Consider the following 15520-nt stretch of genomic DNA (forward strand, 5'->3'; position numbering starts at 1 on the left):
GGGATACATTCCTATGGGATATATTGTAAAATCTGAATCAAAGGAGTACAGTTGTTTTAATCACTTTATTTTTATATTTGTTTTCCTGAATGGATGTCCTGATTTACAGCTCCTTCAATAATTCACTAGTGTCTGTCTTCCCAAATCCTTCCAACATTGACTATTTTCAAATTTTTTCAACTTTTGTCAATTTGTTTATTAATTTATTCTATACTTTTTAGTTGAACCTTTGTATTTCATATTTAAGTAGTTCCACCTTTTAAAATCAACTTCCTTTTCCTTAAAATTCAGTTTACTGTGTTATTTTCCAACATAACATGACTGTTATTGTCTTTGTGTCTGTGTGAGGTTCTCTTGTAGAGCTTATTTTTTTCACCTCTTCTGTGGTGAATCCTACAGTTTCTTCAAGGCCCAACTGAAATTCCAATCCCAGCACAAATTTCATCTGTTTTCTAAAGCCCTACCAGACCAACCAAAACCCAAAGTTATTGATTTCTTGGACTTCGTTAGCATTTCTGTACTATATGGATCTGTAAGCCACTAATTCGTTTGCTTTTTTGTTTATTTGATTTATTCTCTGATTATTCTTTGATATATCCTACATCTCAGCCTAAATGATAAGCCTTAGGGAAAAGAATAAACATTTATTAAAAATCTATTGTACATATGCCAGAAACTATACTAAGCATTTTACTATTATAGTGATTTTTTTCAACTTATTTAGTTATTTTTAATACCCATTATTTTATGAGTCATGGTGGGAGAGAAAAATCAGAACAAAAAGGAAATCAACCAATTGAGGAGGGGGGGAAAAAACCAGAAAAAAGAAGTGAATGTAATATATATTGATTTACTTTCAATTTTCATAATTTTCTTTCTGGACAGATGGCCTTTTCTGTCCAAAATCTCTTGGGATTGCTTTGGATCATTGGACCATTGAGAAGAACTGAGTCTTTCATAGCTGATCATCACATAGTCTTGCTGTTATTGTGTACAATGTGTTCCTGGTTCTGTTTGTTTCATTCAGCTTCAGTTCATGTAAATCTTTCCAGGCCTTTCTAAAATCAGCTTGTTCATAAAATCATTTTTTATGGAACAATAATATTCCATTGCCTCCATATACCACAACTTGTTGAGCCTTACAACGATCCTAGGATGGAAGGACTATTATGGAGGCAGAGGTTAAGTGTCTTGTCCAGGGTCATACAGCTAGTTAATGTCGGAGGTCAGGCTTGAACTTGGGTTTTCTTAACTTCAGGTCTATGGTATTTGTCCACATAGTATCAGAATGAAAAGAAAATCAACAAATATTTATTATGTTCTCTAAATTGTGACATTGTATACAGACTTGAAACAAGCAAACTTCAACAATCAAAAGTTCTTAGAAGTTTCATGATAAGTATTTTCTGTTACAATTTACAGGACTTTTCATAATGGGGTCCCACTTTAGGGGATATCCTGATTATTTCTTCTCTTATCTTAAAAACAGAGCAAAAGACGTGTAATATTTTATTCATTCTTTCTTTTTCTATTGTTACCACTTCTGAATGACTCTGTCCTTTCCTCCCAATAGAACTTTATAATAAAGTACAATTAAGCAAAACAAATAAGCAAGCACATTGACCATATCTGGCAATGTATACCTCATTCAGTACTTAATGGTCTTTTTGGCTGTCTCTTGAGAGGTAGAAAGCATATTTTGTTGTTTGTATTCTGAAATCACTCGATCATGGCATTGATGAAAGTCCTGATATCTTTAAATTCCTTTCTACTTTCTGTTGTTGTAATCATTATATAATTTGTTCTCTTGGTTTTAAGTCTGTAAAAGTTTCCTCGAGTTTCTTTGTTTCTTTCAGTACAATAATGTTTCATTATGTTTTATGCCAAATTTTTTTTGAACATTCCCTGAAGGATACCTACTTTTCTGCCAATTTATTCCCACCACAAAAATGCTTTATAGCTATGTCTATATATAGCATGTGTGTGTGTCACACACACACATACACACACACACACATATGCTCATATGGGAACTTTGCTTCCATTTTTGCCCTTCCTAAGATCTGTGCCTTAATGTTCTTATCACTGGGTTAAGGAATATATTTAATTACTTTGTCAGTATAATTCTAAACTGTTTTTCTAGGGCACCTCTCCCCTAACCTTGGATTAATGAATAAAATAGGATACAAAATAAATCCACTATAATTGCAAGTATATCTATATTCAGTAATAAAAAAATGCATAAAATATCTAGGAGTAAATCTACCAAGATAAGTTTGAGACATAAGCACTTATTAAAACCAAAGCAATTGAAGCTGTATGTATTACTAATGTGTGGACTTTGCTAATATAATAAAAATGACAAAATATCTAATTTAATTTATAGATTTAGTGCTCACTTTATGGAACTAGACAAAATAATAGCAGCATTCATTTGGAGGAATAAAAGAATTTGAATCTCAAGGAAAATAATGAAGAAAATAGTAGAAATTAAGGGTTAGTAGCCCTTTCAGACTAAAAATATATTATAAAGTAGTAACTAACCAAAATCTTGTAGTAGTTAAAAGAAATAGAAAATTAGTTCAATAGAATTGACTGAATAATCATGTAAGCTTTGTTCAGTAATCTAAGATCATAATTGGGAAAAGAAGTTGGCTATTCATATTCAACAAGAATTTTTGAGCAAACTAAAGAAATTTTAGGGAAGAAAATATTTAGTCCAGTATTGTATACCTCTATATGAATGGTTATTCAAATATAAAACGGTCACATCATTTGAAAATGGAGGAAAATAGATGGCAGTAACTTTCAGAAGTAAAGTTAGGAAAGGAGAATTCATGACCTAAAAAGGAATAGAAAAATCATAACTGATGAAATAGACAATTTGGGTTATATAAAATTAAAATTTTATTTTGCATGAGTATAGCTAGGATAATAAGGAAAATGATTAATTGGGGAATTTTTTTTGCATCAGATACTTATGATAAAATTCTGATATCAAAACTATGTAGTGAACTATAATACATATATAAAGAGTCATTCTCCTAATAGCTAGCCAAAAGCAGAAATGACTATATCTCAGAAGACGTATCTTAAATATTAACACCTATCCCTAACAATTAGAAACATGCAACTTAAAATAATTGAGGTTTCATTTTCATGCCCAACAAATTCACGATGTTGAGAAAAGTTGGAAATAGTTAACAGTGGAAGGACTACAGGAAAAAAGGCACAATAACAATGTTGGTAGAGCTATGAATTGCCCCACTGATTCTGGAAAACATTCTGGAATTAAGCTAAAAAAAAAGTCACTAATATGTTTATTTCTTTTGACTACCTGTTTACCAAAAACACTACCTTTAGCATTATTAATATTAGAGGCACTGCTTGCTTGGTAAGTTATAGCTTACTAAGCCCATTGATAGAAAAATAATCTCAAGGAGATTAAACAAAGAAAAAAGGTGGGGGCTGGGGAGAGAAACAGAGACAGAAAAGAAGGGAGAGAAAGGAAGAGGACATCTATATAAAAAAGTTGGGTGCTCATAAGTTTGGAAATGGTTGGACACATGATAAATCAATATATTGGGATATTATTGTGCTGTAAGAAACAATATGAAGAATTCAGAAAGATAAAAGACAAACTGAAATAGAATAAAGTAATCAAAGTAGAGTAGATGAAGAGAACACTATACACAAGGACAATAATGATATAAGCAGAAGGAATGATAAAATGAAATGCAGTGCTCTGTAATCATAATGACTAAATTTGTCCCTGGAGAAAAAGGAAGATAAACTAGCTCCCCTTTTTGGTAAAGAGGTGAGGGACTGTGAGCATGAAATGTTGCTTGCACATGGTTGATGTGTTAGTTTTACTGAACTGAGATCAGGTTTATCCATTATCAAGGGGCACTTCCTTGTGTAGTAGGTGAGGGCTAACATTCAGAAATACATGAAATATAAAAATAAAAGGTATCAGTAAAACGTAACTGTCTGCTTATAGTTCTTCCCAAAAAGACTACTATTAATATCTTCTGTTAGATGTGATCACTTTAAGTATTTGAAAGACCATAATGTGGAAAGAGAGTTAGACCTGTCCTTTTTTGGCCCGAGAAGACTAAAGTAGGAATATGTGGTAAAAGTTGCAGTGATCAATTTTGGGTCAACATAAGGAAAATGTATCTTGCAATTAGAGCTATACTGAAGTAGTATAGGCTGTGTTAAGAGTTAGTAGATTACTGCTGCTGAAACTAAATGACTACTTACAGCGAGGATATTATAGTGGGAATAAACAGATTTTAGCAGATGAGTTTTAACTCTGAGATTGTGATTTTGTGAAATCTAAGTCTAGAAATTGATTTTGTAGGAATTGATGATAGTGCAGTTATAAATGGAACAACTTAAGAACTAATCCATAGATTTGTTGACTAGAGTAATATTAACAGAGAACTTTTGACATTGCATTTTCTTTATTGTATATTTTGGGAACAAAATTTTTGTTATTTTTGGATTTAAGCATACTCAGTGGATGATTTCTCCAAAAATTACCAAAGGGGCATAGGGAGCAAAATAGAAATGAATTTTATTGGGTAGTATTTTACATCATGAGTGAAATAGCTAGTGGACAATATCTTTTCTGATTGAATGAGAAATGAAAGATTATCTAGTCTTCATAAGTAAACTACTTTTATAAGGCCAGACACGACTAAGGGGAAAATGTGTAAGCCTCTTAGTGTCAGATTTAGTTGGATTTAAACTTGATAAAAGTCTGTTTTAAGAATACCTTCAAATTTCTATGTCTTAACTATTGTATAGTAGAGGGAATGTTAATATAGTAAATATAGTTAATATAGTAAAAATTTCTCACTGTCTTCAGACTCAGCAACCTAGAGAAGATGGGATTTTTACCTTTATTCTTCATAGTCAAGCAGTTAGCTGTCTGAATTTTTCACCTGCCAATCCAGCCCATTTGCTATCACTGAGCCATGATGGGACTTTACGCTGTGGAGATTTTACTAGAGCTGTGTTTGAAGAGGTGAGTATCAGTATCTTGTAGATCTCAAGTCTTATTTCAGCTGCTTTATGGGATTATGTAAGTGGCAGCCAAATTGCAAGAAAAATTACCATTTTGGCAGATTTTTAAAATAAAAGATGTTATTGTCCTGTTGTGTGGTTTAGTCACTACCAATTGTGAGGAAAGGAAAATTAACATTTTTTTCATCCTTAATTCAGGCAAAAATTTGGTGAGGATGAAGTTAGGCATGATAATGGGTTTAATGAATTTTAACAAATAAAGGCACTTCCTAAATAGCAAAAACCTTTTATTTGACTACTTACTAGAGTACTGCAACACTTAAATTTTTTTTTTTTTTTTTACATTCTCCCTTTGTTGAGATTAGACACATCTACATCTGCTGCCTAGTATGCTTTTATTTCAGTCATGTTTAATATTGATTGTACATTTAAACTCCACCACACAGTTTGGGCCTTTTTGCATTCATAGGCTTGGCTTCTAAAGCTCAAGTTCTCTATAGTTTAGTCCTTGACTAGTTTTAGCTTAAGAAGACCATACTGAGCTCAAATATATTTAAGAGAAGTTAAAGGACCTATATTTTATCTGGAACATTTTCCCTTGGGTATTTCTCTTCCTAGAAGCACTCTAAATCAATAAACAAGATCAGTGAAGGATCCACTTTTATCAAAAAACTCCTGAATAAACTGGAAGTATTATTCTCTGTGATTTGATTTATGCTCATTGAGCTACATGACCACTTGTGCAATGCCTAATCTCTCTTGAATACTCTTCCATTCTATGTTTCCCCACTACAGGCCTGCATATACTCTGGACTAGATAATTTCACAGTGGTTATAATTTAACCTAACTCTAGATGCATAATCAAAAAGTTCGGTGATCACTCACTGAATTAAAGAGCTAGGATCTAGTTCTAGTTTTTGGATTAAATTTTTTTTTCTTTTAGGCAAATCATGTAGTTATTAAATAGCCATTTTTCTTCCTCTTTATAAGAGAGTCCTAATTTATGGCCAACAGTTCCTTTTTAGGGTATTAAAAATATCATTATTAAAATTACTTATAATATTACCAAATTTTTGTAAGTACCTAGTTTATTCATAGAATTTCTTGGAAGGGCACTAGAGATAACATGCTATTTATTGCTATTAAAACAAGTGTTTTTATATTTTTAGGTGTATAGAAATGAAGAAAAGGATTTTTCATACTTTGACTTCTTGGCTGATGATGCATCCACTTTAATAGTAGGGCACTGGAATGCAGGTGTGGCTTTAGTGGATAGACGGACACCAGGAACTTCATATGAGCAATTTTTCCAATCTAATATGAGCTTAATAAGAACTCTTCAGGTTCACCCACTGAATAGACATTATTTCATAGCTGCTGGCGCAAGGTAAGTTTTTCCCAATCATATTTATAAGTTAAACTTTCAGCATAAGGTTTTCAGTTTAGTTGCCAAAGATATTTTGTCAGGAAGGGAAATAGTGAACTTTATTTGCCAAATAGCATATTGTTTTCTTTGTATGACTCACTTGAAGTTGTAGTATTCCTCTGGGAGACCCCTATTCCATAATTAGCAACTTCCTCTTTTTTTCTAAACGTCTTTCATGCAGTTGCCATCCCTTTGCACTAATAGAAGTCTAGCTTCTTCTAGAAGACATTGAGTTTTTTGGCTACCCTTTCCATTACTGGAGGCTCTTTATTCTGGAACCCCTTGAAAATTGGTCCAGGAAAAGTAGTAAATATATTCTTTATTATTCACTTCTACTTTCAGTAATTGAAACGGTGTTAGGTCTCTGTCAAAGAAATCCACTTCTATCAGAATACATCCTCATACAATATCGTTGTTCAAGTGTATAATGATCTCCTGGTTCTGCTCATTTCACTTTTAGCTTTACTCTTTATGTATCTCTCTACTTTAAACATGTTTCTTGTGATTAAAATATTGTCAGATTTTGGTTTTTAATCCACTCTGCTATCCATTTACATTTTATGAGTTCATCCCTATTCATATAAACAATTTTGATTACTGTGTTTTTCCCTCTATCCTGTTTTTTCCCATTCATCCCTCCCCCCCCCCCCCCATTTCTCTCTCTCTCTCTTTCTCTCTCTCTCTCTCTCTCTCTCTGTCCCTCAAAATACCCTCCCTATTGTTAGTCTCCACTACACCCTCCCTCCCCTTTTGTTTTTTCCCTGTCTCCTACTTTACTGTAGGGCAAAATAGGGCAATACAACAACTGAATATGTACATTATTCCTTCTTTGAGCCTATTCTGTTGAGAGTATGGTTCAAGTTGCCTGCCAACCCCACCTCCCTAATCTTATCTTCTATAAAATCTCTTCTTTTATACCTCTTTTATATGAGTTAATTTACCCCATTCAACTTCTTCCTTCCCTCTTCTAGTGTATCCCTTTTTCTCACTTCTTATTTTTAAAAAATTTTCTGATTATATCAACATACTGCCATACCCTGTGTCTGTTCATTTGTTCTATCTGCCCTAATAATGATAAGATTGCTGTGTTTTTTTGTTTTTGTTTTTGTTTTTGTTTTTTTGCTGAGGCAATTGGGATTAAGTGACTTGCCCAGGGTTACACAGCCAGGAAGTGTTAAATGTTTGAGGTCAAATTTGAACTCAGGTTTTCTGACTTCAGGGCTGGTACCCTATCCACTACACTAACTAGTTGTCCCATAATGATATAGTTCTTTTTTTTTTTCCTTTCCCCAGAGATTTATTTATTTATTTTTAAATTTATTTAATTTTATAATAACTTTTTATTGACAGAACCCATGCCAGGGTAATTTTTTGCAATATTATCCCTTGCACTCATTTCTGTTCCGATTTTTCCTCTCCCTCCCTCCACCTCCTCCTCTAGATGGCAAGCAGTCCTATATATGTTAAATATGTTGCAGTATTGTACAATATATGTATGCAGAACCGAACAGTTCTCTTGTTACACAGGGAGAATTGGATTCAGAAGGTAAAAATAACCCGGGAAATAAAACAAAAATGCAAATCGTTCACATTCATTTCCCAGTGTTCTTTCTTTGGGTGTAGCTGCTTCTGTCCATCATTGATCAGTTGAAACTGAGTTAGATCTCTTTGTCGAAGAAATCCACTTCCATCAGAATACATCTTCATACAGTATCGTTGTTGAGGTATATAATGATCTCCTGGTTCTGCTCATTTCACTTAGCATCAATTCATATAAGTCTCACCAGTCCTCTCTGTATTCATCCTGCTGGTTATTTCTTACAGAACAATAATATTCCCTAACATTCATATACTACAATTTACCCAATCATTCTCCAATTGATGGGCATCCATTCAATTTCCAGTTTCTGGCCACTACAAACAGGGCTGCCACAAACATTTTGGCACATACAGGTCCCTTTCCCTTCTTTAGTATCTCTTTGGGGTATAAGCCCAGTAGCAGCACTGCTGGATCAAAGGGTATGCAGAGTTTGATAACTTTTTGGGCATAATTCCAGATTGCTCTCCAGAATGGTTGGATTTGTTCACAACTCCACCAGTGTCCCAGTTTTCCCGCATCCCCTCATTATTCATCATTATTTTTTTCTGTCATCTTAGCCAATTTGACAGGTGTGTAGAGGTATCTTAGAGTTGCCTTAATTTGCATTTCTCTGATCAATAGTGATTTGGAACACTCTTTCATATGAGTGGTATGATATAGTTCTTAGGAGTTATAAGTATCATTTTCTCCTATAAGAATGTGAGAGTTTAATATTACCAAATCCATTATGATTTCTTTCTTTTTTTATGCATCTTTTGAGTATTGTATTTGAAACTCATGATTTTTATTCAGCTATGGTTTTTCATCAGGAATGCTTGCTTGAAAATTTTCTATTTTCATTAGATACCCATTTTTTCCCCTGGTGGATTATACTGAGTTTTGTTGAATAGTTTATTCTTGGTTGTAATCCTAGTTCCTTTGTTCACCAGAATATCGCATTCTAAACCCTCTAATCCTGATGTAGAAGCTACTAAATCTTATGTGATCCTGACTGTGCCTCTATAACATTTAGTTTTTCTGACTATAATATTTTCCCCTTGATCTGAGAACTCTGGAATTTTGCTGTAGTATTCCTGGCAATTTTCATTTTGGGATCTCTTTCAGGAAGTGATGGGTGAATATTTTATCCTCTGGTTCTAGGGTATCAGGACAGTTTTCTTTGATAATTTCTTGAAAGATGATGTCTAGGTTCTTTTTTTGTGTTTGTATTTGTTTTTATTTTGATCATAGCTTTCAGGTAGTTCAGTAATTATCAGATTATCTCTGATCAATTTTCCAAGTCAGTTGTTTTTCCACCAGAGATTTTACATTTTCTTATGTTTTTTCATTTCTTTGATTGTGTTTGACATTAGTTTCCTCTTGCCCAATTCTGACTTTTAAGGAATTCTTTTCTTTTCTTTTCTTTTCTTTTTTTTTTTACAGTTATCAAAATAATTTTATTTTGAATTCAATAGTATTTTATTTAGGAATTAATTTCTTTAGTGAACTTTTGTATTCCCTTTTTCATTTGTCCAGTTCTGCTTTGTAAGGCATTCTCTTTGGTGTATTTTTGTGCCTCTTTTACCAAACTTTTGATTCTTTTTTCATGATTTTCTTGCATCATCTTTTAATTTTCCAAGTTTTTCATCACCTCTCTTATTTGATTTTTAAAAATCTTTTTTGAGCTCTTCCAGGAATTCTTTTTTTGGGGAAGGGGGAAAAGGACTGTGACCAAATTCACATTTTTCTCTTAGTCTTTACATGTAGCTTTTAAAAATTTCATTGTTGTCTACTGGGTTTATGTCTTGTTTTTCCTGTCACCGTAGTAATTTTCTATGGTCTTATCCTTTTATTATTATTTGCTCATTTTTTTCCTGGCCTATTTCTTTTTCTTTTTTTTTTTAATGCCTAGTGCACTGTCTTGTACATGTAGTAGGTTCTTAATATGTTTACCTGTCAGTTCTATGAATAAGAAAGAATTTATGACCAAATAAGACTCAGAGCATTATGAAATGTAAACATAAAATATTATTTATAAAAACTCATAAACATGTTTTTTCCCCTTGCCACATTTAGCTTTTTAGGGAAAATATTTACAAATTCTAGAAAAATAATCATTTTTTCATCTTGAATTTATCCCTTGTTTGAATATTAGTCATTGGAAAGGAACATTCTTTTCTCACCTCTTTTCAGAATAACTAGGCTCAGCTCCTCAGGCTCAGGTGCCACTGTTACATGAGACCTATTCTCAACTCCTACCTTGTAGTTAATGTTCCTTGTCTTTTGTAAATTACTTTGATGGGGGGAAATTACATATAAAAGGGAGCTGAAGCAGGGGGAGATCATTGTAGCAAAGACCATAGGGTCAGAAGCACAGGTGGAAGAGGAGTGAAAAATGGACTTTATCCACAAAATGGAAGTCCTCCAAGTAATTCTTTGCTTGTCTTATTTTTCCTCTCATTTCCACCATTGTCTGCAAATGTAACACTAACGGTTAAAAAGTTTTGTCTCAAGTTTTTTTCCCCTCTCAAATATTCATTGTGTACTTACTTTGTTCTTAGTGCTATATTGGGTTTTATAAACAGTTGCTTATATCATATGTATTGGCTTTTAAAAACATATATATGTATATATAATATATAGTATATATAAAAACATGTTTTGTCTTATTGGTTCTCATTTATTGATTTTTTTAAAAATCTAATTATATATGTTATAGGAATGTTCATATTTATGATTTGCGGCACCTCAAATCAAAAGACATGAAACCTTTGATCTCTATCACTGAACACATGAAGAGCCTTGCTTCTGCATATTTCTCACCTTTTACTGGCAACAGAGTAGTGACTACTTGTGCTGATGATAATTTGAGGTAAGTTGGGGAGGCATTTTGCCTATTCTATATACTTATTGTATAATAAAATGTTCGTACTATGATACCAAACTAGAAGTATTAATGATCTAAACTTTGGGGCATTATTTGAGCTATCAATCTTTAACTGCTCCAAGGAGGCCACTATATACTTGGGCTAGTCTGGACATCGGGGACCTGGGGAAGGAGAGATTAAATATGAGCCTTTACCCAATAGATTGGTTGTTTTGAAGAGATCCTATTTACACTGCTATTTTTCATATAATAAATGCTATTCAATGCACATAGTTGGGAAGGACAGTTATTTTAATATTGAAGGATTCAGTCAGTGGAGGTACTAAGTGGAATTGTGAAGAGAGGGCCAAACCTCGAGTCAGGAAGACCTGAGTTCAAATTCTGCCTTAGATTCTTAATTATTCTGTGCAGATCACTTCATCTTTCTCAATTTCCTCATATGCAAAAATGGGATAATAATAACTTCTTAACTTCTCAGAGTTGTGAGGATAACATGAAATAGTATTTATAAAACTCATAAACCATCATCAACATTGTTATTTTTATGTTTACTAATACTTTAGGGGTGACATAGGGTTTGTCTTTGCCAGTGAGGTTCCAGAATCAATTCACGCTCCGTCCCACTTGCCTCATTTAGAGTCTCAAACCTGTAATTTAGAGCAGCAGTGGGGAACCTTTTTTTTCCTACCAAGGGTCAATTGGATATTTATAGTCTCATTCATGGATACTAAATTGCCAATTTATAGAACTCAAACAGTGGGAGGTGGTTGTAGACACATTTCTTTAGCTTTCTGTAGCTACAGCTTTCATTTCCTCTTAATTTGCAGTCATTTTAGCAAATGATTTTGTGGGCCTTCCCTGGCCTGTGGACCAGACATTTCTCACCTGTGTCTTAGAGGCAAGAAGAAGTGGATAAATCTGAGCTCAACTTTGATTCTCTTTTATAGCCACTTCCTATAAATATAATTTTTGAAACATTAATTGATATTGGGGAAAAAAAGATCTGAGAACTACTGTTTTTAGGCCACCTGTAAATATTAAATTATTTGATATCTAAATTTGAACTCTGACCAATAACTACGTGGCAATGTGGATAGATAAAGTACTGTGTCTGGAGTCAGGAAGATTCCTCTTATCGATTTCAAATTGACCTCAAACATTTACTAGCTATGTAATCCTGGGCAAGTCATTTCACCCTGTTTGCCTCCATTTCCTTATCTGTAAAATGAGCTGGAGAAAGAAATGGCAAACCATTCCAGTATCTTAGCCAACAAAACTCCAAATGGGATCACAACAACAACAAAAAAAGTGGCCAGATGTATTGGGTAAGCATATATTTTCCTGTTTCCTGCCTCATTTGATACATTCAGTATTACCCACCATAAAGTCATTAAGCAAGATATTTTTGGTACATCTTTTAGGGAATCTTGCATAATTCTGACATGGTTGGGAAATGCTTTGTTAGAGAAGAGCAGTTGTGTGGCTTGGACCTCAGGAGCAGAGTGGGGTCTTGTTTCCAGCTTCTAGTCTAAAACCTATAGAAGAATAATCTGGATAAGAATCCCAGACCAAAGTGGAGCTTATGATGTTATCACTTTGAATAAACAAGAGTTTTCCAGCCAATGATAGGGGCTAGATTTTGCAGCAGTTTTCAGAAACTCCAAATGGGACAAAGCCCAAAGGCATGTTAATCAGATTCATAACAGGAACTTGGAGAGCTCAGACAAGAAAGACAGTAATTGGACGTTGCCTTATATTAGACCACTTTGGAAGCACTGAAAGCTTACAGGTCTCCAATCTGAGTTATTCAAGTGACAACATCCTGTACACTAAGAAAGTAGCATCAGGACCATTCCAGACTTTTCCTTCTCAATTGTGCAGACCCTAGCCCTAACTTAAAGTCCAAAGTCAAAAAGTCAAAGAGAAGACTAAGCAAACAATAACAAAACAACAAAATGAATGGCTAGGCTAAAAAATTAACTATTGAAGTGATAAGAATGCCCAAGACACAAACCTAGAATATATGCAAGCAAAATCTCTTAAAAAACATAATTTAGGTACAAATTTACTTAGAATTTCTTAAGAGATGAAACAGGAGTTAAACTTTTTATAAATAAAATGACTTTAAAAGGAAACAATTGGAAAAGAAATTAACAGCTTGGCAAGTATAAAACTTTGCTCAGTTTCTTGTAAATTTAAATGGATCAAATAGTTCTAAGCAACATTAGAGATGTACAAAAAATATTAGCCCTTTTTGAGGTGTAAAGAAAGGGAAACAGAGAGTAGCCATCAATTGAGAAATGGCTGAACGAGTTAGGATGTGTAAATGTGATGGAAAACAATACTTTTGTTCTATATGAAATGATGAAAGGAATGGCTTCAGAAAAACTTGGGGAAATTCATGAACAAGTAAGCAGAAGCAGGAGTACAATTTATATATAAGTGACAATAATATTGTCAAGACAACTTTAAAAGATTTAGGAACGCTGATCAGCATGATGATTGATTTCAGCAGACTCATGATGAGATATGCTCCTTGCCACCTTGTGGATTGGTGAAAAGCTCAGTGCAAAATGAGACTTTTTTTTCCCCCAACATGGCCAAAACTAAAATTTCTTTTGCTTGACATGTTTTTATTAGGGGTTATGTTTTTCTTTCTCATTTGAAGAAGGAGTGTAGGAGGGAGAAAAAGCAGATTTTTGCAGATTGAAAAAAATAAATTTAATTTTTAAAAAGTCTAAAAGATATCCAGGAAATTTATGATTGGAAATGAGGGGAATAAATCAAAAGAATAGATGACAGAAATATAGCCAAAGTTCTCTATTGGTACACAATGATGATTAACATATCTGGATAAAATGTTTGTGATTTGATTATTTCTTAAATAGAGACTATAGGGAAGGACATGAACAAGTGTGCATAGGATGAAAAAGCAGGAATTCAATTCTGATCTCTTCTACTTGGATGAATACACATATCAGGGATACAATAGAATATAAATAATGAAGTGTGACATCGAAGAGAAATGTAAAATAACCACAGAATGCATGAAGTCTCTAGGTTTGTTTAAGTCATTTTGATGATTTTCAGTGTAGATTTTAGGCTTAGGTTGTCATTTCAGTTTTGTCTTAATTTAAGTATGACAATATGTAAAGCTGATTCATACTATATTATTTCAATCTCTCTTAATAATAATAAAGAAAAAAATCTTCCTAAAAACATTTTGAGGAGCGCTATGTACAAGTATATATTGTTTGGATTTTGTTCTTGTTTTGATTGTATTTCTTTAAAATGTTATTCATATGATACTATTCCATGGCCATCAGTGCCTGTCAGTATAGTACCTATTGAGCTGGCCTCAAAGTCAGGAAGAATTGAGAACTTGCATCTAATACCCTAGTATGTGACCATGGCCATTATTTGGTGTCCCAGGCACTTGTGTAATGTTAAAGCTGAATTGCTTGCTGTTTCTCGGTGAAGGGAATTTCTATACCAGGGAATACCTCGTATAGGTAGGTCTAGATCAGGGTCAGCAAACTACCACCCTCAGAACAAAGTATTTTTGTATCTCCTGGGAACTTGGAATGATTTTTACATTTTTAATTGCACTTAAAACAAATCTTAGCTTTTTACTTCCGTAGTTTACAAAAACCTGGTTTAGAAGAAAAACAAACTTAAGTTTCTTGGCTGAAACAAATATGAAAATGCCAGGACACTGGTGTGTCAAAAAGCTTTGTAATATGGTCCATATACTTGGATTGTTTTTTCATTCAAATTATATTCAGTCATTTGCTAAGTAGTTATATCATTACTATGTTCCTTTTTCCTATTTCTAAGACCTGGGGTGGAAAATCTAGAGTCAGGGGTTTTTATCAATTCCATTTCTTAGCTTGTTTATATGTAAAATGGGGAGAACTGCATATCATGGGATTGTTGTCAGGATCAAATGTGAGACAGGTAAATGCTACCTAATGTATAACCTACAAATTTTATCTAAAATGCTAGATGCTTGTTTTAATATATCTAGAGATAAATTGTATGGAACATTGCTTGGTTGATGTGTTTATTTTTAAATCACAGAGTTTTTGACACTAGCTGTATGTCTTCCAAGATTCCTTTGCTGACCAGAGTCAGGTAGGTTATAGTATGTCAGTAATGAATGCCATTGCAGAATTGCTAGAATATACACGTTGCCATCTGATTATTCAAGTTGTAAAAGACATTGTCATATAACAATTAACTTAGTGTCTTTTGGTATGCTATAGGACTTTTTCCCATTCATGACCTCTTTTCACCCAAAAATGTTTTAAATGACCTCAGGTATATAAGTATATAAGGTAGGTATATAAATTAAACATTTACTGATAATAAATTATGAAGAAATTTATTTTAAAACAATTCTTTGGTGTACATATAATTTTATTACTTATTAAAGAGAGCAAATTTGCATACTAATGAGGTATATGTGCTTGTTTGTTTTTACATAAATAGTTAAATCTCAGTGGAATATTTGATACCTTTTACCATTGCCAAATTGTTTGCAATCCGCACAGTTACTCAATCCCATATGGGATCATGATCCATGTAGTTTAAGAA

General features: G+C 33.2%; 1 protein-coding gene across 3 annotated transcripts in view; it reads left to right on the plus strand.

The window, feature by feature from the left end:
- Positions 1-15520, plus strand: part of WDR76 (WD repeat domain 76) — a 40617-nt gene that overhangs the window by 23305 nt on the left and 1792 nt on the right. For all 3 annotated transcript variants that reach the window (XM_051977216.1, XM_051977215.1, XM_051977217.1), the window contains exons 9-12: positions 4874-5032; positions 6202-6419; positions 10757-10909; positions 15005-15058. In XM_051977216.1, coding sequence (XP_051833176.1) covers positions 4874-5032; positions 6202-6419; positions 10757-10909; positions 15005-15058 — 584 coding nt within the window. The remainder of the gene's footprint in view (positions 1-4873; positions 5033-6201; positions 6420-10756; positions 10910-15004; positions 15059-15520) is intronic.

This window comes from Antechinus flavipes, chromosome 2 (genome assembly GCF_016432865.1).
Source record: "Antechinus flavipes isolate AdamAnt ecotype Samford, QLD, Australia chromosome 2, AdamAnt_v2, whole genome shotgun sequence".
Classification (NCBI taxonomy): Eukaryota; Metazoa; Chordata; class Mammalia; order Dasyuromorphia; family Dasyuridae; genus Antechinus; species Antechinus flavipes.